Source organism: Typopeltis vanoorti, chromosome 9 (assembly GCF_054136105.1).
Source record: "Typopeltis vanoorti isolate ZY-2024b chromosome 9, IOZ_Tvanoo_1.0, whole genome shotgun sequence".
Classification (NCBI taxonomy): Eukaryota; Metazoa; Arthropoda; class Arachnida; order Uropygi; family Thelyphonidae; genus Typopeltis; species Typopeltis vanoorti.
In genome coordinates this window covers 33,167,384-33,192,652 of record NC_143557.1, presented here as the reverse complement: position 1 = coordinate 33,192,652, position 25,269 = coordinate 33,167,384, and the positions used below count along the sequence as shown (strand labels likewise).

At 36.4% G+C, this 25,269-nt stretch overlaps 1 protein-coding gene across 6 annotated transcripts in view; it reads left to right on the top strand.

Moving 5' to 3' along the window:
- LOC150102961 (WD repeat-containing protein 13-like) overlaps positions 1-25,269 on the top strand; it is a 436,326-nt gene that overhangs the window by 194,147 nt on the left and 216,910 nt on the right. For all 6 annotated transcript variants that reach the window (XM_090398329.1, XM_090398327.1, XM_090398328.1 and 3 more), the window contains one exon: positions 10,857-10,916. In XM_090398329.1, the coding sequence (XP_090254455.1) occupies positions 10,857-10,916 (60 nt within the window). The remainder of the gene's footprint in view (positions 1-10,856; positions 10,917-25,269) is intronic.

The following is a 25,269-nucleotide window of genomic DNA, read 5'->3' as shown; positions in this document are numbered from 1 at the left end:
TTGGTAATCAATGATGGGATGCAAAGTGGGCAAACTTTAACAGAAGTAGAGGAAAAGAGAGATCTAGGAGTGATGTGGACAAGGACTTGAAATTCAGGGGCCACATTGCACAAGTTATGAAGACATTACATCGAATAAAGGCAATGATGTGGAGAACCATGACATGCAGAAATAGAGAGGTTATGATTCCATTGTATAAGGCCTTAATCAGGCCTCATATGGATTATTATGCACAGATTTGGTCGCCAAGTTTTCATGGTGACGAGGATATGTTGGAAAGGGTACAGAGAAGATTCTCAAAGGTAGTCAGTGGTCTTTGTAATGTGGAGTACGAAGACAGATTGAGAGAATGCATAACCTCGTGAATAGGAGAAAGAGGGGGGATATGATTGAGACATATAAGCTGGTCAGGGGTAGTTATCAGGTAGACATGGAAGAGATTTTTCATAGAATGGGAGAGGGGAGTAGAACAAGAGGCCATTGCTGGGAACTGTAACCGCTTCTCAAAGGAGGGAGAAGCTATTCTTTGCATGGAGGGTGATTGGTGAGTGGAATGCATTGCCTGAGTGTGTATTGGATGTGGACACATTGACTCAGTTTAAGACGCAGTTGGATGAGCATTGTGTGCAATAGTGAGTATGTGACACGATGAGTCTCTGACTGGAGGTCATGGAGGTCAAATGTTGATAATCATAAACTTTTATGAACTTCGAGTGAATTTCTTTTGGTGTTAAACCTTTTACAAAGAATTTTATAACCGCACGATACTCAATTTTATCCATTTCAAGGGATACAGACAACACTTTTGCTTCAGACAGCTGTATAAAACAAATTACATGATAGAATGACTTGCAATTTCACATGGATGCTTATGACAGATGTACCAACTTAGAAAAAAAAATCTTGCCGATAGCGTTGCCATCTATAGTTGAGGCTGAGAACTTCTCAGACCACCCTCGTATTCCTATGATTTCTCAACTATTTGTTATAAAGTGAAAATCTGATCCTGACAACCTCTATTTGGCCTGAATCCAGCTCATTCTTCACCAAGCTTCCCTTCTGCAATCCATTTCTAAAGTATACATCCATAAATGTTACCAGAAACATTTAGTGAGGAAATACCTCTGTAATTCTCACATTCACTTTTATTCCCCTTTTTGTATATGGATACTATGAGAGCTCTATTCCAACCATCTGGAATTCATCCTTCTGTCCAGGCTTTCTGAACTATGCAGTGTAGCCACTGCAAGACCACCATACTTAAGCATTTCTGGTCGAATATCATCTACTCCAGCTGCATTTCCACATTTCAGGATTTTGATGGTTTGTTCTACTTCAAGTATCGATATGTATTCCTGATTGCATGCCTGTTGAAGGTTTTTTTTATCACTGCTGTTACTGGTTGTTTCATTTAGCAATTTTTCGAAGTAATTGCTCTATACATCAAGGATATCTTTTTCTCCAGTTTTCATGTCACCTTTATCATCTCTAATTCCTTTTATCACGTTATCCACAAAATATCAGTCATACCTCTCTCTTTCAACACATTCATCTAAAATGTGTTGAAGTGTGAATGAGAGACAGTCCATTCCTCTCATTCATACTCTCCAAGTTAAAAATGTACTCCCAATGCCCTTACTTAATCACACTTACTCTCTCTTTCCTTCATTACTGAGATTTTTCAACAACCTCCAGAATATATTGCCACCTTCTTGATATTTATTTTCTATGTTCTTACCAAAGTTTTCCCATAACTTTTGTTTAGCTAGTTTTACACAGTGTTTAGCTTTCTTACATTTGTCTCTGTATTCTCTGAGAGCACAAGCTGAATTATTTGCCAGGAACGTTTAATATGCTTTCTTCTTTTCCTTCACTGCCTCTTTAACTCCCTGTGTCCACCATGGAGTTCTGATTTTTCTATCCTTGCAGACACCACATCCCTCTCTGACTGTATTAATCAAATGTTTTCTTCAGGATTTGACACTAAACCTCCAAGGTTTGGTTCCTCAAACTCTTTCATTTTTTTCTTGAATAATATTTGTATATTTTAGTCTACAGTTCACATCTGAGAGCTGTTCAACTTTTATTCACTTTAAAACTTTCTTACATGTTCTGCTTTTGAATGTGAAATTCAATTTTATTCTGGTCAAGACTAAATGGTGATCACTTCCAATTTTAAATCTTCTGTATACTCTAGTGTCCTGCACCAGTGAGAAAACATCACTAGCAACAATAACATAGTCAATGAGACTTTTCTTATTCCTTGCCTCTTTTCTCCATATGAATTTGTGCACATTTTTATGTTGGAACATGGTGTTAGTAATAACCAGTTCATGTCCTGAGCAGAAATCCAAGAGGTATTTGCCATTATTATTAACAATGCTTTTTTCTCCAAATTTTCCCCAAATATTTTTGTGTGTCTGACAATCATTTCCTACTTTGCTATTTAGATCCCTAACAAAGACTAACTTTTCCTTTTTCATTGTGTCAGTTACTTTCTGTGTAAAGCCTCAAAAAAATTCCTCCACTTCTACCTTAATAGAACCTTCTGTGGGACCATAGGCACAAATAAGTCTCATTGTTCAGTTCTCTCATTTTTATATTTGCCCACATCACTCTACTTGCGACTGCCTGCCATTCAAGATGATTAGCCTCATATTTAGTGTTGAATACTATGGCTACTCCTTCTTTTCCTTGATTGTCATTTCCTGAATATAACATTTTGTATATATTGCTCAGAAAGATCTCACTAACTTTTGCCGTTTTTGTTTCAGTCACCTCTATTTTATATCGATCTTGTACTTATCCAATTTTCCAGCTAATCCGATTTCTTTGCCATTCATTTCTTATTGCATGTTGATAGTACCGATCTTCAACTCTGGTGATGTTGAGTTTGGGATGGTGTTTGGATTTGTTCCAGTAGCTGACTGTTCGCTGTTTTCCCTGGTTCACTGGTGAAAGCAATTGGGGGCCTTGTTTAACTGGGTGACCCCACAGCTAGCATGAAATTCTGTCATGTTGTACCATCATTTTATATTGTGGTTTAAACCAATAAGAATACAATTTGGTTGGCTAAATCCCAAATTTTTTTCCCATCCTTGTTCGTTCAGTATCCAGGTAGCTACCTAACAGGGTGCACTACAAGAAGGTGAGGTTTGGACATTAGGTCAGAAGCCCTGGTCTCTTCTCCACATTCCTTAAAATGATCTTAAAATTGTCTGAAGCAATTCAGAAACTTACTTTATCATCCTGGGCACTCCTAAATATTATGGGGTGGCAAGAATAATCTTCATTTTAGCTGGTACTCCATAGTTGCCGCCTGGATGTATAACTTGCAAAGTGATCACTTAATAATTGAACCATTTCTTCTGCTTCTGTCACTTTCCTACCATCACTTTACTCAATGTAAAGATAACTTTACATTGAGTAAAGTTATCTTTCTGTAATCATTCTTGCTCTTACTTATTATGTAGTGGAAAAACTCTTTTGGATTTATTTTTGCCTGCTTAGTTAATTTTTTCTCAATCTGACTTACCCTTCTTGCTTGTGCTTTATACTGCTCATGAATATAAACACTTTGTTGTTTATATTCCTACCACAGTGCTTTCTTTTCTCTTTTTTTTTTTTTTTTGCAGCTCCTGCTTTATATTGCTAGTCATCCACTTAATTGCTACACAATTTATCCTCCTTACCCTCGCTGAGTGATTAGCATGTCTGCGCTCTCCAGCCAGGAGGCCTTGGGTTCGAATCCCGTCATGGATGTTTGTGATTGTCCTACAAACGTTGTATGGAAAGGGAATCTGTGACCCTACCATTTATTCTAGCAGAAGACATCATTGCCAAAACCATGTGAGATATGGCAGTGACCATACGGCATCTATGGATGTCAAATGTGAAAAATAAATCCCCTGGGTATGAACTCTGATCGCTCAGACAATGTTTGACCACTTCCCATGCACTAATGACATTCATTCCATGTAGTTTCTTATGCCATGGCACTGGTCCAAGTTGCCTGCTAAGTTGGTCATAATTGCCAACTTTGCATAAACTCTTTCTTGATTGAAATTTCCAAATGTTGAGCAACCTCCTAGGACAAGACTGCATTGTTACTTTCCACTATTGGAGGTAGAGTTGATCCCTATAACTATATCATTCTCTGACAACTAGTTCTCACTGATGGCAATGAATTTTGACCAAGTTGTGCTGACCATTGCGTCAGCACAACGTCACCAAACGTCTCTCCTTCATTTCTGATACTTTGGTCATTTGTGTACGTTCATTTCAACATTGCCTTTGATCCAGAGTTATCCTTACATAATGTCATTACCTGTCCATTCTGATTCAAAACCTGGGAAACTATGCAGATCTTCATAATTCATGCACTCATACTAACCATTCCAGGGGTGGCTAGATACATGCTTAATTGCTTCTTAATATCTGTAGTTCTCTAAGTACTTAACTCCAAAACCATTTAAGGGCAGTCCATCAGGCATATACAGGTCCTTACATCCTCAAATTCACTCCTCGTATCTATAAACTGCACAATATCCCTCATGCACATTGGCAATCATTCCCCTTCTCAGTTCTGTCCTATCAAACTGAGACATGAGACTAATAATCTTTACTTTCTTATTTTTCATTTTTGCTTCTTCTGACAGCTCTCTCATTGCATATTTCTTACCTTTCAAATCATTTGTGCCTGCCTAAACAATTAACTCATTTACTTCTTTCTTTTGCAAACTTAAAGCTTCCGTTGGGCCCAGACCCAGGATAGATACAAAGGCTAAATTAATGTGGAAATCATATATTTCTCATATAAAAGTAGTGAAAAGAGATATTATTAAATTACTTTTCACCAAAAATAATTGTAAAAAGTTGCATGAATTAACCTTGGTATATCTTCTGGATCTGACTCTCATTGATGAGACCTCAATAAATGTCAAAACTAGTCTGGATAATGGCCCTTCCTATAATGTGTAGCATTATACACATCCAAAAGGAAGTGTGTTTTGCATTATGGGATACTAAAGGAATTGATGTGAAGTTGCCAGCCTCTATATCCATTCATAATACAATGGAAATTGGATAATTTCTTCCATATCCCAATGAAAGTAATTATCTGCACTAATGACATTAGCATAGGTATTGTAAGTTTTTTTCTGTATATATCCAATGAGGTAAAGTCTGGCAGTTTTCCAAATTAAGCTAATTTGCAGGAACAGGTATTCATGTAGATGCCAGGATGATCCAAGATGGTGAGAAGTCTTTTTGTGAAGATGTAAGAGTAGCTAATTCTTGGTACACCTTGAAGGGGATATGAATGCAAGATGTTCTACCTTAAGAACTCATGCTACTTCTGAAGAAAACCACCGTGCTTCATCACATTAAATTTATAAAAAGAAATACTGTTTTTGGAATCTGCAGCAGCACTCAGAAATCAACCAAATATAAACAAATATGGGTGCAGGAAAACTTTCCCAAATTTCCAAAACATTAATCGTCAGAGGTCTTTGGAATCTATCATAGCTCTACTTCTGCCCCCCCCCCCAAAAAAAAAAAAAAAAACATATACAGTCTTCTTCTTCTACAGCTTCTCCCACTTAAGTGGGGTCACTGTTTGTTATGAGTCTCCTCCACACCTTCCTGTCTTTGGCTGTCACCACATCCAAGTTCTTCATCTTCAAGTCCTCTTCTACCAGCTCCCTCCATCTCTTCTTTGGCCGCCCACGCTTCCGCCTTCCTTGCACATCCATCTGCATGACCCTTCTTCATATACAGTAATTATTATTATTGTACAGGAATCTCCTTGAAATTGGTAAAAGTTCATGAGAGGTTCACATTATCTGCAAAATATCAGTCATACCTCTCTCCTTCAACACATTCATCTAAAATGTGTTGAAGTGTAAATGAGAGGCAGTCCATTCCTCTCATTCACACTCTCCAAGTGAAAAATATACTTCTAATGCCCTTACTTAATCACACTTACTCATTTTCAAAGGTTGGCTTCTTGTTTGTTTCCCTTTAGCCAAATGTGTGAAAAATTTCCTCTGTGCTAATTCTGTGAAACCTTTTTAGTAACTTAAACATTTTTATTATATTTCCTATTTTCCACTTAACAACAGACTGTAACCACAAATCTCCAGTATATAATCATAGCAAGCATTCCACAGATCGCTCACCATCTTGTCACTCTCCTCCGGATCCTCTCTGAGACTTCCTCATATCCAAAAAACCAAGGTGACTCAACCTGTGCGTAATCCACATGTGGCTGTATCAATCTTATATAAAAGAATGATGACTTCCTTATCTCTGCTTATTAGTATTTAGTAATCAAATAATGTGAACTACCTGTCCACTTTTGCAGTATTTTCTCTGAACTTCAATCCACTATTCACCCTTCCCCTCCCCAATCATAGCTTTATTAGTTTTCTAGAATATAATTCCATTATTGTAGTATGAACTGTAATCCTTTCATCCCAAAAGGCATAACTATAGTCTTTTCCACATTAACATATTCATGCCAGGCAGTATCTGCATGTGCATAAAAGCCAGCAGGAATTACCTTTAGTGTATGTATGTATGTATGTATGTATGTATGTATGTTGCTTCTGTGTTAAGCAGTGACATTTTCACAAAGCTTATACAGCATGTTAGATGCAACTTTTTCAGTAGAATTTTATTTGTAAAATTAGCATTTGTGAAGCACTTGAATCAAATATCTTAAATGTAACCGATGCAAAATACATACATATATATCCAAGTTAATACATATATATGTATTAACACTGTTATACTATAAGTTAAAGACGTCAAGAAATACTAATTGATGTGAAGCCATTAGCCTCTATATATAAGTAGCCCAGTTGTGAAGTTACTTCATGTGCAAATTTTGTTTGCTTATACTTGGATAAAGGATGAAACCAAGAATGCAATTTCTTGACATCTTTAACTTATATGACCCCCACTCCATAGAGTATCATATTCTTACTCTTGAGTTTCCAGAATGCTGTTCAAATTTCCACCTGAGATGTGACCAGAAAGTCCCAGATGTGTGCAATAACTGCACATATCTGGGATTTTCTAGTCACTGATTTTTAACAATGCTCTTTGTTAATCCTTATTTCACAGATATATATATATATATTTTTCACTTGTTACCTGAAAATGCCACCATGAATGCAGTACAACATGCATTTTCCAAGATGTACGAAGGGGTACCCAAAAAAAAACAGAATTATTTAAAAAAAAAAAAAAATTATAATACCATATTCTAATCTCCTTCAAAGTACTCTCCATGTGAGTCAATGCATTTGTCCCATTGTTTTTTCTATTGCTGGAAACAGTCCTGGAACTGTTCAGTTGGAATACTATTTATGGTCTCCAGCAACTTTTCTTTTGCTTCATCCACATCAATGAATTGCTGTCCTTTCATGGTTTTTTTTATCCATGGAGGGGGAAAAAGTCACATGGAGAGAGACCAAGTGAGTAGAGAGGTGGGGAACAGCATGTGGGCAGTGGCATTGTCATGGTGCAGCGACCAATCTCCAGTACTCTGCATTTCTGGCCATTTTCTTCACTCACTATCATGCAGTTTTCTCAAAACATTGAGATAAAAATGTTGGTTCACTGTCTGACCAGAAGGAACAAATTCTTTGTGTACAATTCCATTCAAAAAAAAAACAAAAAAAACATTGTCTTGACATTTGATCGAACTTGACATGTCTTCTTGGGTTTTAGTAAATTTACATGTTTCCATTTTCTTGATGCTTGTTTTGTTTCTGGATCATAACCATAGCACTAAGACTCATACCCAGTCACAAACTTTGTAAGAAAGTTCTCGTCATTTAGAACTTCCTTCCTCAAATTGCGGCAGACATTCCTATGATTTTTATCCTCTGTGAGCAAACAAGGCACAAATTTAGCAGACAGGTTTCATTTGCAAATCTTCTCTTAAAATTCGCTGGCATGAACACCATGGCAAACTCATCTCTTTAGAAACTTGCTCAATGGTCTTTTGATGATCTTCATTGTTTGTCTGTCAAACCTTTTCGATGTTTTTCATCATTTCTACTTGTTCATGGTCGGCCAGATTATGGTTAGTCTTCAACTAACACTTCCCCATTTTTAAAACAGGAAAACCACTTGTAGGCCTGTGTTTTACCTAAAGAGTCATCCTTAAAGGCTTGCCGAAGCATAACAGTAGTTTCAGCTGCAGTTTTACTCAAACGAAAAGAATATTTCACACACATTCTCTCTTCCTTGTGGCCAGCTGTCATAAAATTGCCAAACTTGCTTGTAAGCACTAACAAAAAAAAGCAGCCAGAACAATGAACCACTTCACACAAGATAACACCACTTGCCAGACTGGTATAGAAAACTGCTTACTCACGATGGCTATCAGCATCATCTATAACTAGAAAATGCACACATGCCAAGTTCAGATTCTGGTTATTTTTGGGTACTCCCCTCATATGCTAGATCTTAAGAATAAACATATCAGTTTTGCTTATTAAAAATACATAATGATATGTCTTAATAGTTGTATTCATTCAGAAATAATCTCATTATAAAGAGAAATATTATATCCTCTGGTATGATGAATGAAACAAAAGTTTTCATTATATTAAATGATAAATTTGATACAGTAGAATCCGCTTATTGTGATCGCAAATAATACTATCAATCGGCTATTGTTATCAAAATCAGCGGAACCAAAACACACCATTTAAAATGAATTAAAAATTATCTGTCTATTATAATCAAAGTTCTGGTTATTGTTATCGAAATCCTTGAATGTTTAGCTTTTTGTGTCTCAGAATTCTAAGAAATAAGAGTTAATAAGCAGAAAATTAAAAAAAAAATAATTTTTTTTCGAAATCTGACTTTTTTTATTAATCTTCCTTTAATCTTATTCTTCTGTAAATTTTATGTCTTCCAGGCAGATGCAGGGTAATCTTAATCTTTTTTAATCTTAATCTTCCATAAAACTTAAATCTTCCAGGCAAATGCAGGGAGATATAAATACACTCTAATTGATTTTTCAAGTTTATTTTCATGCTCTTTTTCAGTAAGTGAATTTGACTTTAAGTGCTCATTAAAACAGCCCTTAGCATTATGGAAGAAGCAAGTAAAAAATGTAAAGATTTATCTTTTCAAGAAAAGCAAAGAAGTTTTGGAGTGCTATGATAAGTTTCCCAAAATGAGTCAGCATAGTGTGGTTGTGCATTTAAAAATTTCACAACTCTTGTGTAAGATCTGAAAAAACAGATCAAACATTGAAACCTCAGCTCTTACTAATGAGAACATGGATCAGGAGAGAGCCTGATCTGATAAAGATACTCAAGTTGAATCATCATTAAAAATTTGGTTTAGTAATATTCGTGAAAAGAATGCTTCGATGAATGGGCCTTTGATGTGTCAAAAAGCAGAACTTGAAAAACAATGGGCAAAGAAAATTTTCACCTCAACTGATGGATGGTTTATCAGGTGGAAAAAGTGAGAGAATATTGTGTATAAGTGTATTCATGGTGAAGAAAAAAATTCTGCTGATTTTTTATCAGCTGATGCATGGATCAAGACTGAGTAGGCAAACATTATTGCTGAATATTCTTCTGAAGATATTTACAATGGAGACGAAACAGGACTATTTTCGTCTGAATGAAAAGTACTAAAAAATTTCATTTTTTAGTACTGCTTTTAGTACTGAAAGCAGTAAAATGAAAGTACTAAAGGATTTAAATCTTCAAAAGAGCAGGTGACAGTTCTTTGTGCTAATATGAAACTGAGAAATGAGAGCTCCTAGTGATTGGAAAAAGTAAAAATCCTCGGTGTTTTGAAGGTGTCAAAAGTTTACCTGTTGACTACTGTTCTAGGGCAAATGCTTAGATGACTAATGACACAATTGGTTAGTTAAGTGGGATCTTAAAATTAAAGCAAAAAATTGTCTTGTCAGTAGACAACTGCACTGCACACACAAACAATTTATAGTTAAAGAACATCAAATAATCTTCTTGCCTTTGAACGCTACATTGTTAATTCAACCATGTGAGCAAGGCATCATATGAACTTTTAAAGCTTATTATAGCAGAGATGTTCGTGCGAGAATTATAGCTGAACTTGATATAAAAGGCCAACTTGATGCAAGTGCAATTGCAAAAAGAGATTTCCCTTCCTGATGCATTGCATTTGATAGCAATGTCATGGAAGCAAGTCTCAGAGAAGACTATTGAAAACTGCTTCCTAAAGGTGGATTTTTTAAAACAAACTCTGAAACTCCTTCTTACAAAGAATTTGAATATCTTACAAATGAGATTTTTGATAAAACCTCAGATGTCAAAAGAAGAATTTGAAAATTGGTTGGATATTGATAACAACATTGAAGTGGTGGCTACAATGACAGTGTCGAAAATATGCCAAGCTGCTTCCAATGAGAACTTTAAACTAGTAGAAGAAAGTGAACCTAATATAAGTATAGAAGAACAAATTTTAGAATCTCCTCCAACTAATGCCCAGATGCAAGAAACTCTATGAATATTTCATCATGCTGTGCAATATAGAGCAACAAACTTCGAAAGGCATTATGAGTATGAGCAATTTATTCATGAACTATTATATTCAAACACATGACAGACAATACTAGATAAGTTTTTAAAATAAATTTTATGTTGTTGCTTATTAAAAAGTTGTTTATGACAATAAATTGAAATAAATGATGCAATTCTTTATATCCTTTGCTTAATGTTATCAGCCAGTTATTGTTATCGAAAAGCGACTGTCCCAAAGTGATCATAATAAGCGGCATCTACGGTATTACTATCACTTAATCATATTTTGGTTAAATTTAACTAATGCAACAGACAGGCAATTCCAAAGGCTTAGTTCAAGTATTGAATATATCAACTGGAATATACCTTAAGGTCAGTCAAGTTATTATTAGTGTGTGTGTGTGTATATATATATATATATATATATATAAAAACATTTGTTGATTACATACTTATGTTTATTGCATAAATGTGTGTGCATGTTTCTTTTCTTAAGGTATTTTTGCATTTACTAGTGTCTGATAACATCTGATTCTCATTACTTGGAGAATATCATACTTGAACCAATATGCTGCTGTTGTCATCTCTTACAGTAATATTTTAATAAAAGAAAACAGAATATGAGGGTGTGTTGAAAAGTAGTGATAATCACCATGAAGAAATTGAGGTAGAACCACGTAACTTACATCATTATTCTACATATGCCCCACAAAGTGTCATACATTGTTACAATGCTGCTGCATCATTTGTAATTCTCTGAGAAAAAAGTCTTTCTCTTGTTGCACAAACCAGTCCTCAGCTGCAAATATGACTTTATTATCTTGCTAAATTTGATTCCTTTCAAGTGTTTCTTTAAATTCAGGAATAGGAAATTGCTAGATGTGGCTAGGTCTGGTGAATAGGGTGGGTGAGGCAAACATTGAAAACCCAAGTAGTGTATTGTCTGCTGGGTTTCGTGAGCAGGTGCATTGTCCTGCAAAAGCAACACATCTCTACTCAGTTTCCTGTGGCGTTTTCCCTTCAATACCTCCTTTATTTCTTTCAGAGCTGTTGATTAAGCTGCTCCTGTAACAATTTCACCTTTTTTGAGGTACCTGGTTAGGATTACACGATCTGTATCCCAAAAGACAATGGCAAGAATCTTCCCTGTTGATTTTAGGTTCGGAACTTCTTTGGCTGTGGAGAACCTTTGTATCACCACTCCATTGACTGCTGTTTGGCCTCTGGGTCATAGTGATGAAGCCATGTTTCATCAACAGTCAAAATGAAAGCTAAAAAATTTGCACGTGATTTCTCAAAATGACCCGATGACAGCACACTTTCTCTCTTTTGGTTGGCATTCAAACATTTGGGGATCCCCCTTCGCTGAGAGCTTCTGTATGTCCAGATATTGGTGGATAATGATCCCAGCTCTGGATGTCCCTTGAGTCTTTGAAATGTTTTTGGCTGGTATTCGTCTATCATCAAGGATCATGGTATGTGCTGCATCGAATTTTCAGGTGTGATCTCTTTTTTCTTCCTGACCTGGAGGCATCTGTCTCAGGATGTCCAGTTTTAAACTTGGCTACCTGTCTGGCAAGTATTGAATATGCTGGGGCACAGTTCGCTAAAGTCTCACACAAGTTTGGTGAATCTCAGTTGTGGACTTTTCTTGCATCACACAAAACTTGATGATGGCCCGCACCTCTGTGTCTACAAATTTCTTCAAAATCTCTTATCTCCTAAAAGAAAAAGAACAAATTATGGGGGTTAAAGGTTTTAAGATATGTTCTTTCTTGTGGTTATATCAGTTGCTTTAATATAATTTGTGTGCTAGTTGTTTATCAGAACTTTTCAGTCCCCCCCCCCCAAAAAAAGGTTTTTGGGTTTTTGTATTCATATGTCCTCAAACTAACCAAAACAAGTAAAGGTTCTGGTGTTGATGGAATCCTTCCAGAATTTCATATTCAGCTTGGCCTGGGAGCAAAATCCTGGCTATTTGATTGCTTCTCTTCAATAATAAATTATTAATGACTCATGAAAATTTGGCATGACTCAAAGATAACCATGCTAAATGCCAGCAAGTCAACAGGTGACACTTACAACTTCTGTCCTATAGCATTGCTTTGTACTACTTACAAACTTTTTGAAAGGGCTATCCTTTCTAGGATTTCTCCAAAATTGGAAGCCATCTGGCAGAATCTGCTGCAAACAAATCTTGGCACTCACAACCCATATAGAAGCTGCATACCAAAAAGATTTAAAAGTGAGTACTGCTTTCATAGACCAAATATTATCTATGATACCATATGGAAGAAAGGCTATATGTTGTTTTATAATTGTATAAAATTATAAAACAACAAAATAATAAAATCCCCCCCCCTCCAAAAAAAAATACTCTAAAACTACTAGAACTAATGCTCTCCAATAGGAAAATAAAGGTTTATCTGAATTCACAAAAAAACAGATGGACTGCCACAAGGATCTGTCCTCATCCTAGCTCTATTAAACCTGAATACAAGCATCCTTCTAACAGCAAGTTGAAAGTTTTTATCTACGTTAATACATAACAGTCTACTCAAGACAGTACCTTTCAAAGGTCTTGAGAAAACGCTGAGCAAAGATCTGAACTCACTGCAAACCTATTTTGAAACATGGGGCTATCCTCTAACCCCAGTGAAACTGTTGTTTCAGCTTTACTCCTAAATAGCCACAAGGCTCATAGAAAACTAAAAATAAACTTCTGCAACTGGACTTTAATCCATGAAAGCAATTCTTGTATTTTGGTGTCACACTTGATTGCAACCTCACACACCAACAACATTTAGAATAAACTAAGTTAAAGATATTTGCTGGGAACAGCATCATAAACAAGCTCACAGACACAAGTTGAGGTAGTAATGCTTTGACTCTTAGAACGACAGCCCTGCTTCTTGTCTTCCAGTGGCAGAGTATTGCTTGTCAGTTTGGAGCCAAATTTACCACATGAATCTTGTAGACACACTACTCAGCATAACTATGAGAACCATTTCTGGTAACTATCAGAAATATCAACAGAAAGAAAGGAGTGCAAGATAAGAGAAATGAGAGCTTGACCAAGAAAGAAAGAAAAATTAAGGAGCGAGATCATAAACAGTATGATCAATGAGAAATTGACGAAACTGTGCTTTCTGGATGCAAAAATTAATTATGTAAGTGAGGCTATTAAAGCACAAAAGGGTAAGGTAAAAGAGATGATCGTATCAGCTGGAATGAATGATTCGATAGAAGAAAAGTATGGCATGAGAAAGGACACGAAAGAATTACTGGAAGTAGTAAAAGAAAGCGTGAGAGAGTTAAGGAAGTAAGTCTGTTGCCACTTTATGACAGAGCCGAGCTGAGGAGGAGGAGGACCATAATATTGAATGACTCAATGTGTAAGTTATGCAAGAGGAGTGATATGGAGTTTGTGGATGTGTGGAGCAAATTTGATGGGTGAAAGGACTTATACAAGAAGGATGGTTTGCATCTGAATGGATTTGGTGTTTGGAGACTGGAAAAAGTTTTCTTCAATAAAGTGAAAGTGGATGTGCAGAATCATGGAGACTGGAGCTTTTTTTTGGGGGAGGAGGCTGTTGAATGGATATGCAGACATCAGTGGTGAAGTTTAGTGTAAGAATGTGTATAATATACCTAAGTTAGTACCACTGGTAGCAAACCAGAATGGGATAATTAGTATAAAGTGTCAGGATAGCAGTGGGCCTAAGGGGCTTTTGCACTTTATGTACACTAATGTCAGGAGCATTCAGAACAAGCAGGAGGAATTTTTGGCATTGGTTAGTTCATTCTGGCCAAAGGTTATTGACATGATTGAGACATGGCTACCAGAAGATAGTTAGTGGGATTGAATATGAAGGGTATAGTGTGTTCAGAGAGGATAGAGAGAAAAGAATGGGTGGGAGGAAGTGTTATTGATGATAGCTGATGAACTGCAACCAAAGGGAGTAGAAGTATATTTTGTTCTGCTGGCCTCTATCTTACACCAGATAGAGGCCAGCAGAACATCCATATCTATCTCACACCAGATAGCCTTACATTTGAGGCTATCTGTTGTGAGATAGATATGGATGGAAAAGATGGAGACAGGGATGATTTCAACTATGGGAACATGGAGGAGGAGAGGACACATGGAAGGAAGGAAATGGAATTTATGCAGTTACTAAGGGATAATCACCTGAGACAGCATGTGATGGAATATACTAGGGGTTCGAGAGTGCTCAATCTAATATAACGAATATGACCATGTTACCACCAATTGGTGAGAGTGATCATATGGTCTTGACCTGGGAGGTGGCCAAGCGTGTGGAATTTTCAGTTAAGATGGGGTATGTGTGGAATTACACTGCTGGTAAGTATGACAAACTTAGGAGATTGCTTGGATCAGTGTGATGGCATGTAAAACTTCAAGGGCTAGATGTTAATAGTGCATGGGAAGTGGTAAAGGAGTGTTTGAGGAAGGTAATGGCAGACTGCATACCTAGAGTCAGGAGAGTAAATCAAGTGGGAGTTAAATGGATGAATATCATCATTAAGCTGGAGCTGCTGCAAAAAAAGAAAATATTGTGGAAGGAATTTAAGGAGAAAGATGACCAGCAGGCACATGAACAGTACAAGGCATAGGCCAGAAGGGTAACTAGTGTGGTAAGAAAGGCAAAAGCAGAGTATGAAAGGAAGTTAGCAGCGCAGGCTAAAGATAATCCCAAACAGTTCTTTCAAGTAAAAGAGAATGTATAGACAGAATGATTTTAGACAAATTAGTAGAATTACTAAGTGAACGCTTTGCGAGAGTATATCATCAAGGTGGTGATATTGCAGGAACGAGAGAGCCAAAGTCTTATATGGGAACTGAGAAAAAAAATGAAATGAGGCGCATAGCATATTACAGGACCTTAATATGAATACAGCTGTGGGATTGGATGATATACCAGCTTGGGTTTTACGTGCAGCAGCATGAGAATTGTCAGTGCATTTGACCATATTGTTTAATCTAAGTCTCATCTCTGGGTAGTTCTGAGGGGGCGGAAAGAGGGGAAAATAGTTCATTTGCATAAAGGAGGCTCCAAGACTGATGTAGCAAATTGCCGACCACTCATCATATCAGGAGTCATTGTCAAAGTATTGCAGAAGTTGGTCAAGAGCAAAATACAGGAGTGGTTAGATGGAAATTGGATACTGTATGGGGGGGGGGGGTAGCATGGTTTTGTGAAGGGTAGGTCATGCCTAAGTAGCTTGCTTACATTTTATAATACAGTGACAGCTGAGTTGGATTAAGGTAATCAGCTTATAGTGATACTGCTGGACTTCACAAATGCCTTTGACAGGATACCACATGGAATTCTAATCGGTAAACTGCAGCACATAGGGATGGATAGGAGGGTGGTTGTTGGAGAGATATATCAGAGAGAGATCTGAGAAGAATTGTTCAGTTCTTTGCTGATGCAAAGTTGGGTAGAGCAATTGTTAATTCAGATTATGTCAAAATTTTGCATTGATTGCAGACCAGGTAAAGAATGGCTGTCAGTTTAATATGGCAAAGTGTAAGGCAATGCATTTGGGGTGAAAAGATTACCAGCTATATACCAGATTGGTGAAACTGTACTCCAGGAAATTGACAAAGCCACAAACATTGGAGTGTCAGTGGATAGGTAGTTAAAGTTTAGGATGCACATAGCAAAAGTGGCTAAAGCAGTTCATCAGATTGCTTGGTTACTGAAGAATACTCTGATGAGCAGAGACAAGCAGTTTATTAAGAATTATTAACACATTAGCACAAGAAGAATATTTAATATATTGCCAGATATTTCAGTTTGAAAATAACAAACTATCATCAGTTACTTGACAGGAAACAGTCTTTTACAAGGTAGAATACAAACAATTGATCATTCAAAATTAGAACGAGCCATGTGATGTTACATTGCTAATCACAATATCATTTCACTGAAGAAATGTAAACATAAAAGTGCAGAAATAAATTACATGCATAAGTTCACAATGTCATACAAAAAACTTAATTTATAAAATCATATTAAAGATATCATTAGACAGATGTAGTATCTAGAAGGTATTAATATATATATATATATATATATATATATATATATATATGAAAGAATGATCATTAACTCGGTTAACATACATATTTGTATGAAGAACTGAATGACTAGAACCGAGATTTAAGTAAAAAGGTTTTAATATAAAAACACTACTAGTTTCGGCCTGTAACAGCCTTCATCAGGTGACATTATAAAAGAAAGAAAAAACACTAAACACTGAAGGTTAAAAGACTATGAACAACATTGAGAGTCTCTATACATAATTAGCATGAAAACGTTGTAGTTGTATTTTCAAAATACAACTTTTGTATTTTGAAATTTTCAAAATGCAACTACAACGTTTTCATGCTAATTATGTATAGAGACTCTCTCTATGTTGTTCATAGTCTTTTAACCTTCAGTGTTTTTTCTTTTTTCTTTCTTTTATAATGTCACCTGATGAAGGCTGTTACAGGCCGAAACTAGTAGTGTTTTTATATTAAAACATTTTTACTTAAATCTCGGTGTTCTAGTCATTCAATTCTTCATAAAAAATATATATATATATATATATATATATATTAATGTTTTATTTAGATCAAACTTTCCCATATTTTTGACAAGGATATGCAGTCATTTCGGTTCAAATTAGGGTATTGAAGTATGGCCTCAGCACACTCTCTTTGAATAGGAGTTTGAGACCAGAGAATGTTGTGGTTTGTTTCTATTCTGTGTTGTGCCAATCCAGACTTATTAGATTTGTTGTGAAGAATATAAGATTGATGTTCTTGTATTCTGTTTTCTATAGAGCATCCAGTTTGTCCAAAGTAAGAAAGATGGAAGTCACAGGGAACTTGGTATACACTAGGAAGAGACATAGTAGAGCGTTTATCTTTAGACAATGGGAGATAGGTGAATATTTTATTGATAGGAATATAAGCAGGTTATTGTTTTTCCTTATCGAGTCTCAGTGAGACCCCATCTTGACTACTGCTTGCAGATCTGGTACTAAGGTTTCTTTGTGATGAGCAGGAGGTGATTCAGAGGCAAGTGACCAAGATGTGGTATCCGGTCTATGGAATGAACCTTATGAGAACAGATTGAAGATTTATGGGTTACAGAAATTGATAAGCAGAAAAGGGATAATGTGATTGGGACATACAAATTACTGAGGGGGCTTTGCAAGATTAATTCAGAGGAAATTTTTCAGAATAGGTCTGCTGGTGGGAGAACTAGGGGCCATCCATGGAAACTGAGCAAGAGTGTAATTACCAAGGGTGCTAGAACTAGGTTTTTTGCTTGGAGAGTAGTGAATGAGTGGAATAGGTTGCCAGAGTCTGTTACGGATGCCATGATTTTGAATGAGTTGAAAGAAAGTATGATAGATACTGCACAAATGTTGGATAGTTCTTGTCAGGATGTTTAGGGCCTCCTTCGATGAGTCTAAGCACTCCTTGGAGTAGCCCATGATGATAACAATAACTAAGGTCTACTACTCTTTGACTGAAAGAAGAAAAAAGAAAAGAAGAATCTACCATCAAGGAAATGAAATCAAAAATAGCACAGTGCAAACTGTGCATCACATCACTATGCTGTACACTTCTTCCCTGGAGGCTTCAAGAATGTGTACTTATTCTTAAATAGTATCATTGATTGGTTAACTGAACTAACAATCTGTACATAGCTTTGCTCATTAATTTCTCGTATTTTTACCCATACATAAAATATGCATACATATTTTGGCATGTCATCTCTTTGTCATATGTTGAAAAATTTATTTTGTCTCAGTGTTATAGAACCTGTCCTCTATTTTCTTCCTGTCAACTGAAATTTGTAACCCACATGCTTTCAATCTATCCTCATAGATTTTGGGACCGGGAGATCCAGGAGCTGACCAAACTGTACACAAAAATGTAAGCACTACATAAGTGAGAATGCAGTAAAGAAACAAAGTAAGGCCTTAGTGGGCTCGATTGTGTGTTGTTGGGTTTATAGTCAAAGGATGGACCTTTCCATCATTTTGACTGATTTTTCTAACACTATGATTTAAACTGTTCACATGCTTCACAGAAATGTTACCTTTTTGGATCTCTGAAAGTCAGGAATTATAACTATAATTCCAGTTTTCTCTCCATTTCTTTTAGATGTAAGATTTGGATTTGTCCAAATCCAACCAAAATGCTGTATAAGAATGTTGGAAACTCTTAACAATTAAAACTCTACCCAGTTTAAATCTCAAAGTTCTTACCGTCTACCATACTGACATAATGGTCAGTTTTGACATCTTTGTTCAGAAGTGTTCCATTTAAAGACACTTTTGGTCTGATCCCAGCTGAATTTCTTCTTGATAGCTCTGTTCTAGTTCATCATGAAATCAGGCTATTTCATTTGGCATGGAAAAGTTTACAAACTAATTTTTTGTTTTTTAAATAGAGATATTTAAAGAGAATGCTTTAAAGTTTCCACTCCACATGCACCTACTGTTTAACTATATTGTGTTTAATATGGCCACTGAACACTTCTAGCACATTTGAACATCCAGTATTCTACTGTATGCCCACAGATGTGAGACCCTTTGACACTTCTGTGCATGTCAAAAGAAGGAGAATCCATTCCGATAATAGGGTAATCCATCCGTCTTGTGGGATGAGTTATTATTACACATTGGAAAATTAACTTTTCTTTTATGAACATTGTAGCTTTTAAAGTGGTAACTATTTTGTTTGTATAACAGTTGGAAAATTTTACGTATATAAAGCATGTGATTTTGATTGTTGGTAACTAATTTATACATCCTTTATTTATTTTTCCCATTCAGCATGAATTGAACATTCTTGGCAGATTGCCAGGCTAGGTTCTCGGATCTGTGGTCGGACAGTAGTATCCAATTCTCTTTAAAAAATAAACAATCTGCATTTTGTAGATATCTTGATGACATGTTCTCCTGATAGATCCTTAGCTACATATCTAACTTCTTATCCAGTGGTTACACCACCACCTTATTAAAAACTTCTGACACCAACCTTTCTCTCCCTCTCCACAAAAATAAAATAAAATAAAAATGAAATAAATAAATATCACCCTTCCACCATATCCAAGCTATTTTTGAAAAGTTTGCAAATTCTGAAAAAAAAAAAATACATGTTGGTGGATGACTACTATCTTCAGACCATACAAAAAATTGGCATCCTTTATTTGTTCTCATAAAAATCTACAGTTATTGGATTTATCTGGTAACTAATCATGAGCCTTACATCTCTCTTTCTCTCACTATGGCAAAAAAAAAAAAAACTAACCTCAGAATCTCTTAACATGAGGTTTACATCTTGTACTACTACCACAATGGCTACTCAGGACTTGCAGACACCACAGAATATTCAGGCAAATGGGGAGAAAGCTGCCTTAGGAAACTACACCACTAAGTAGTACATTTTAGGATGTTAGGTCTTTCTTCTGTTTTCATGATGCATGCATGCATGTATCTTTACCAGTGCATTCCTGCTGGTTGATGCACTTTGACTTTGGTAAAATATAAATTGAGAAATGTTAAATTATCATCTATATGGTAAATTAATAATAATTAATAAATAAGCTCAAGCACTAGATATTGTGACTAGAAGCAACAAATCTAGTACATAATTGAACAGTCCGTGTGGGAGAAATGGTGTGCATTATGTTGATATGCGAGATGATTTTGATGGCAGGGAAAAATTGTACTTTGCAGAATGTATTGCACTTGAATAGATTTAGTGTCTGAAGACTGGAGAAATTGCTGTTCACTGAAATGGTTGGTATATAATAATCAGGGAAACTAGATATGTTCAGATGGTCGAATCAGAGTTTTGATGCACCATGTTATGGTAAGTGAGAGACACTCTGAGAGAGATATAGTATAGATATGGAAAGGATGATCCCCAAAAATTAGGACTAGTTTTGTCAGACAAAAAAATTTATGAATACAGCAGTTAAGATGGTAATTTGGTTAAAGACAGATTTGGCTACTTGTTTGAATATGTTACATTTCAAATTTGCTTGAATATCCATCTTTCTGGCGGTTTGTTATCATGCATGTTCACTGATACCAGAAGCATCAGAATAAAGGCAAAGAATTCTTAACATTGGTAAATGCAAATGGATAAATTATTGGCAGTAGCGAGACCTGGCAGACAGAGGATACCCTTATATGAATGAGAGAGGAGTATGGTGCATTTAGGAAAGATGAGCAGAATAAGTGTGTGTGTGGAGGGGGGGGGGTATTGCTAAGGAAATGCAAATGATTGCATATTCTACGATGCTATAGATACCAGTACCTAACTTGGATAACATCTGAAAAGGAATGCGAACTGCATAAGCAGATTACATTAGCCTTGTGGATAAAAGAATTATGGACAAGTTTGGTTGTGGCGATATTAACTAAGTGTAAGAGAGAGCATTGAAAGGCAAAGGTAGAGTCCCTTTTTCCTCCACATCTTGAGGAAAGAAGAGAATACATTTATTTTCAATGATCTGACAACTGCTTAATTTTTCCTAATCTTGCTTAGACATAATAGAAATCATCCTGATAGGAATGAAGACCTTTATCCCTCATTCCACCCAAAATCCCTGGCCACCATGCAAGCCTTGGTTCAATAAAAAAGTATGCCAATGCAGTTAAAAAAAAAAAAAATAAAATAAAACTCAGTATATCACTAGTGACTTAAGACCAAAAGCTCTGCATACTAATTTCTTATCCAATGGCAGGTCAAGCTTTCTGAACCCTCTCTCACATCTGGATGGCACCTCACTTAAAGACCAAGCTGACTTACTGGCTTCACTCTTCCAATTCCTGCAATGATGATCTGGACAAAGTTTACCCCTTTACCAAGAACTATCCACTCCCTGTCATCCATTGTCTTCTGCCAGGAAAAAAATCCGAGGAATCCTTAACCTGGACAGAAACACATCATCTGGTGCTGATGCCTTGTTTTTCCACCTGTTAATGTTAAGACTTGTGCCCCAAAACTAACACTTGTTCTTTATCACTTCTTCAGTCTATTTTATTCAAAACGTCAGCCAACAAACTACCAGTTGCTGTCACTTCTGTGCTCTCTAAACTATAGAGAAGGCCATCAATAGCCAACTTTTGTACTACCAACTAATCATTGACTAGCAGTATGGATTCCATTACTCCCAATCGACAGCTGATCTAGCCTTCTCTCCCCCACCTCTGGACTCAAGCCATGGAAAAATTTGGAGAAACTCGATCCTTTCTTTTAAGCTTACACAGTGATCCGAATATATTTTTGAAAATTAGAGACAACTACCGTGTATGAATAAACAGGTCAACATACATACTTCAGATGAATCAACTAGTAGCCGATAACAACACATATAAGCTGGTAAATTATAATCTAACAAACAGGATAAAGGATAAAACAGAGAAACTACTCAAGTCCGTCACTTCTTGGCCACCAGACACGGTTAAAAAACTCAAACCCCACTAGCCCCCCCCCCAGAATATATGGGGTCTCGAAAATACACAAACAAAATGTGCCACTTCGACCAATTGTGGAAGGAATAGACAGCCCCAATTACCACTTAGCCAAAAAATTAGTGTCAACACTCAAGGAGTTGGTAGGTCATTCCCCCTCCTACATAAAGAACACACAACACTTTATAAACAAAATTAAAAACATAACACTTGACAAAGATGACTAATTAGTTTCGACGTTTCTGCTCTTTTCACAAATGTCCCCATCAATGACACAATTCTACTACTACAGAACAAATTTCCGCCCGACATTACGGCCCTCTTTGCCCACTTACTACAGTCCGGTTACTTCGTGTGGCAAAACAAATTTTACCTACAAAAAGAAGATACAGCCATTGGCTTACCACTCCCCCCCCCCCCAAATGCTAACTTCTACATGGAAACTTCTGAGCAAAGGGCTCTTGATTCTGCCACGCTAAGACCGACAGTCTGGCTTAGATACATTGATGACGTGTTCGCGATCTGGCCACACAGACGACAAACGCTAAACACATTCCTTAGCCACCTGAACAAACAACACGAACACATACAATTTACCATCGAAATCGAAAATCAAAACTCGCTCCTGTTCCTAGACACACTAGTCACTCGTCTTCAGGCAGTCTATCCTTCATGGTCTACCGAAAACCAACACACACGGGCCAATACATACATGCTAATTCATACAACCACCCATCACAAAAATATGGAGTCATTAACACCCTTAAAAACAGAGCTACAACAATTTGCTCTAACCAGCAAGGCCTGAAACAAGAACTAAAAATCATCAGCAACACATTCATAAATAATGGCTATAACAAAAATACTCCATAAAACAACAACAAAAACTAATCTAGATTACAATAAAACCATAGCCATCCCATACATTAAAGGGTTATGAGAAAAAATCAACAGAATCCTACAACATTATAACCTCAATGCCACCTTTAAGCCACCCACTAAACTTAAAACCATATTCAGCTCCTCTAAGGATCCTCTCCTCCCATTGGCACATCCTGGAGTCTGTTACATCCACTGCACCTGTAACTTACCGTACATTGGTGAAACAGGACGGACAATCCCTGTATATAAGAAAGAACACATTAAATATAATCATTATGGTGAAGCAGGCCTCTCAGATCACGTGCTCAACACCTTACACCAAATCAACTGGAAAAGCACCTGCTCTTTACACCATACAAAAACCTGGTATGAAAGGAAATTTAAGGAAGCCTGCGAAATCCTGATAAACTACCCAAATATCAACAACAAAGATGGCATGAAAATTCCAAGAATCTGGATGGCACACATTCAGCCTACCTAATATATAAGATCCAGCATAAGTCAGGACTCTAGCCAATCTTCAGAAACCATTCCATACCAACTGGCTGGAATGTACATCTATAATCATTATGTTAATATATGTATATATATAGATAGATACATAGACTTGTTGTTATGTATCTATCTTATAGATAGATACATAACAACACTACAGTGTGATTGTAGTGTAGCTTGTTTTCTGTGTATATATATTGTGTATGCTCCAGAAGATGACCTTGACATAAAGGTCGAAACGTCGAATGTAGATTTTAGTTATATTAAACTAAAGTTTTTATTCAAACACGGTAGTTGTCTCCATAATTTTCAAAAATGTATTGGTGAAACTCACATAGTTGCTCCCTACATTTCAAAAGCATTTGATTGGGTTTAGCTCAGGACCTACTTAGCAAACTGCCATGCCAGTTTATGGTCTGCCTTCCATCCTCTGCAGCTGTATTGCCAACTTTCTCACTGGCTTACTGCTAGTCACAGTGAATGGTTTCCCCCAACTCAGATTTCCTCTCCGATGCAAGAGTACATCAGTGTTCTATACTTTGCTCACCTCCTGCATAGAAACTAACTGCTCTCATTTCCTATTAAAAAAATATCTTATTCATAGCTTCACAGATAACAGTATACTCTATTCCTCCTTTTCATTTGACAAACCTAACCTTGTGATCCATCCTAATCAATATGCTGAACTCTAATCTCCTAGCTATATTTCACTGTGGCAATGACAGACCGATAGTCTTCAATACCACCAAAACTCACTTCCATCTTATCTCTTGCAAGAATCTGATTTCCTTCTTGGACTAACTGATACCTCCAACTTTTCCTGACACAAATGCATCTCAAGCATAGCTTCTGCAACTACCAAAAAAGCTTGGTATACTTTTTTTCTCACAGAACTACTTCACATCATTTCAAGTGCTAACTCTGTGCATATCACAGATCTGCCCAACCATGACTATTGTTTACATATTTTGGATGGTACACCATAATCTGCTCTAGATTGTCCATTGCTGTAGAGAGAAGGAATGGTTAATTAATAACACTGGCCAACACAATTTTTGCTGGCTTTTATACAAGACTTGTTTTTTACTAATTTGGGTGCGCTGATTTCAAATATCAAACCCATTTTTCTCTATCACGTCAGGTTTTTCCTCTATGGCATTTTCTTTTTGCTAATTTGTAAGTTTTTGATAGTTTTAAGGGGGCAGTACTATTTAGAGGATCAAAAAAATCGATTTTTTAATATTATTTTCTGAAAGTATGTACTTTTAAAAATCTGTTCCTAACTTTTTATCAAGAAATTCAAAAAATTCCCGAAGATATAGTCTATTATTCAAAGCGGTGCACAGATCAGAATCGGAGCACTCACCGCTCTCGCTTGTTAGTAAACGTCCTTTATAAATTGGCATGGCTATTTCATTGGAATGAGCAACTGGCCGAATTGCTGAGTCAAGGTTTGGATACACAATTTTTTCTTATTCTTCTTATTATAACTAGAAGTCTCAACTAAACAAAAATAGCAATCATCTACGTGATTTTTCGGTTCACGCCAAATCATTGGAATGCCAAAAGCTAATTTTTGGCGTTTTCCCTTGCTCCACTGTCATAAATTTTCTACACATGACTTGTCCTGATCTGCAATTTTTACGTCAAAGTATGCAAAGTACACTTTCTTAACGAAATCAGTGATATTTGTCCTTTGACTGGGAACAGTAAAGCTGCCACAAATGTAGCAGAAGGAATCTACACTATTGACACAATTTCAAGTAGTAGACATGATGTATTTTCTTCACTGCCGACTAACATGCAATTAACAAGATAAAAAAAACCA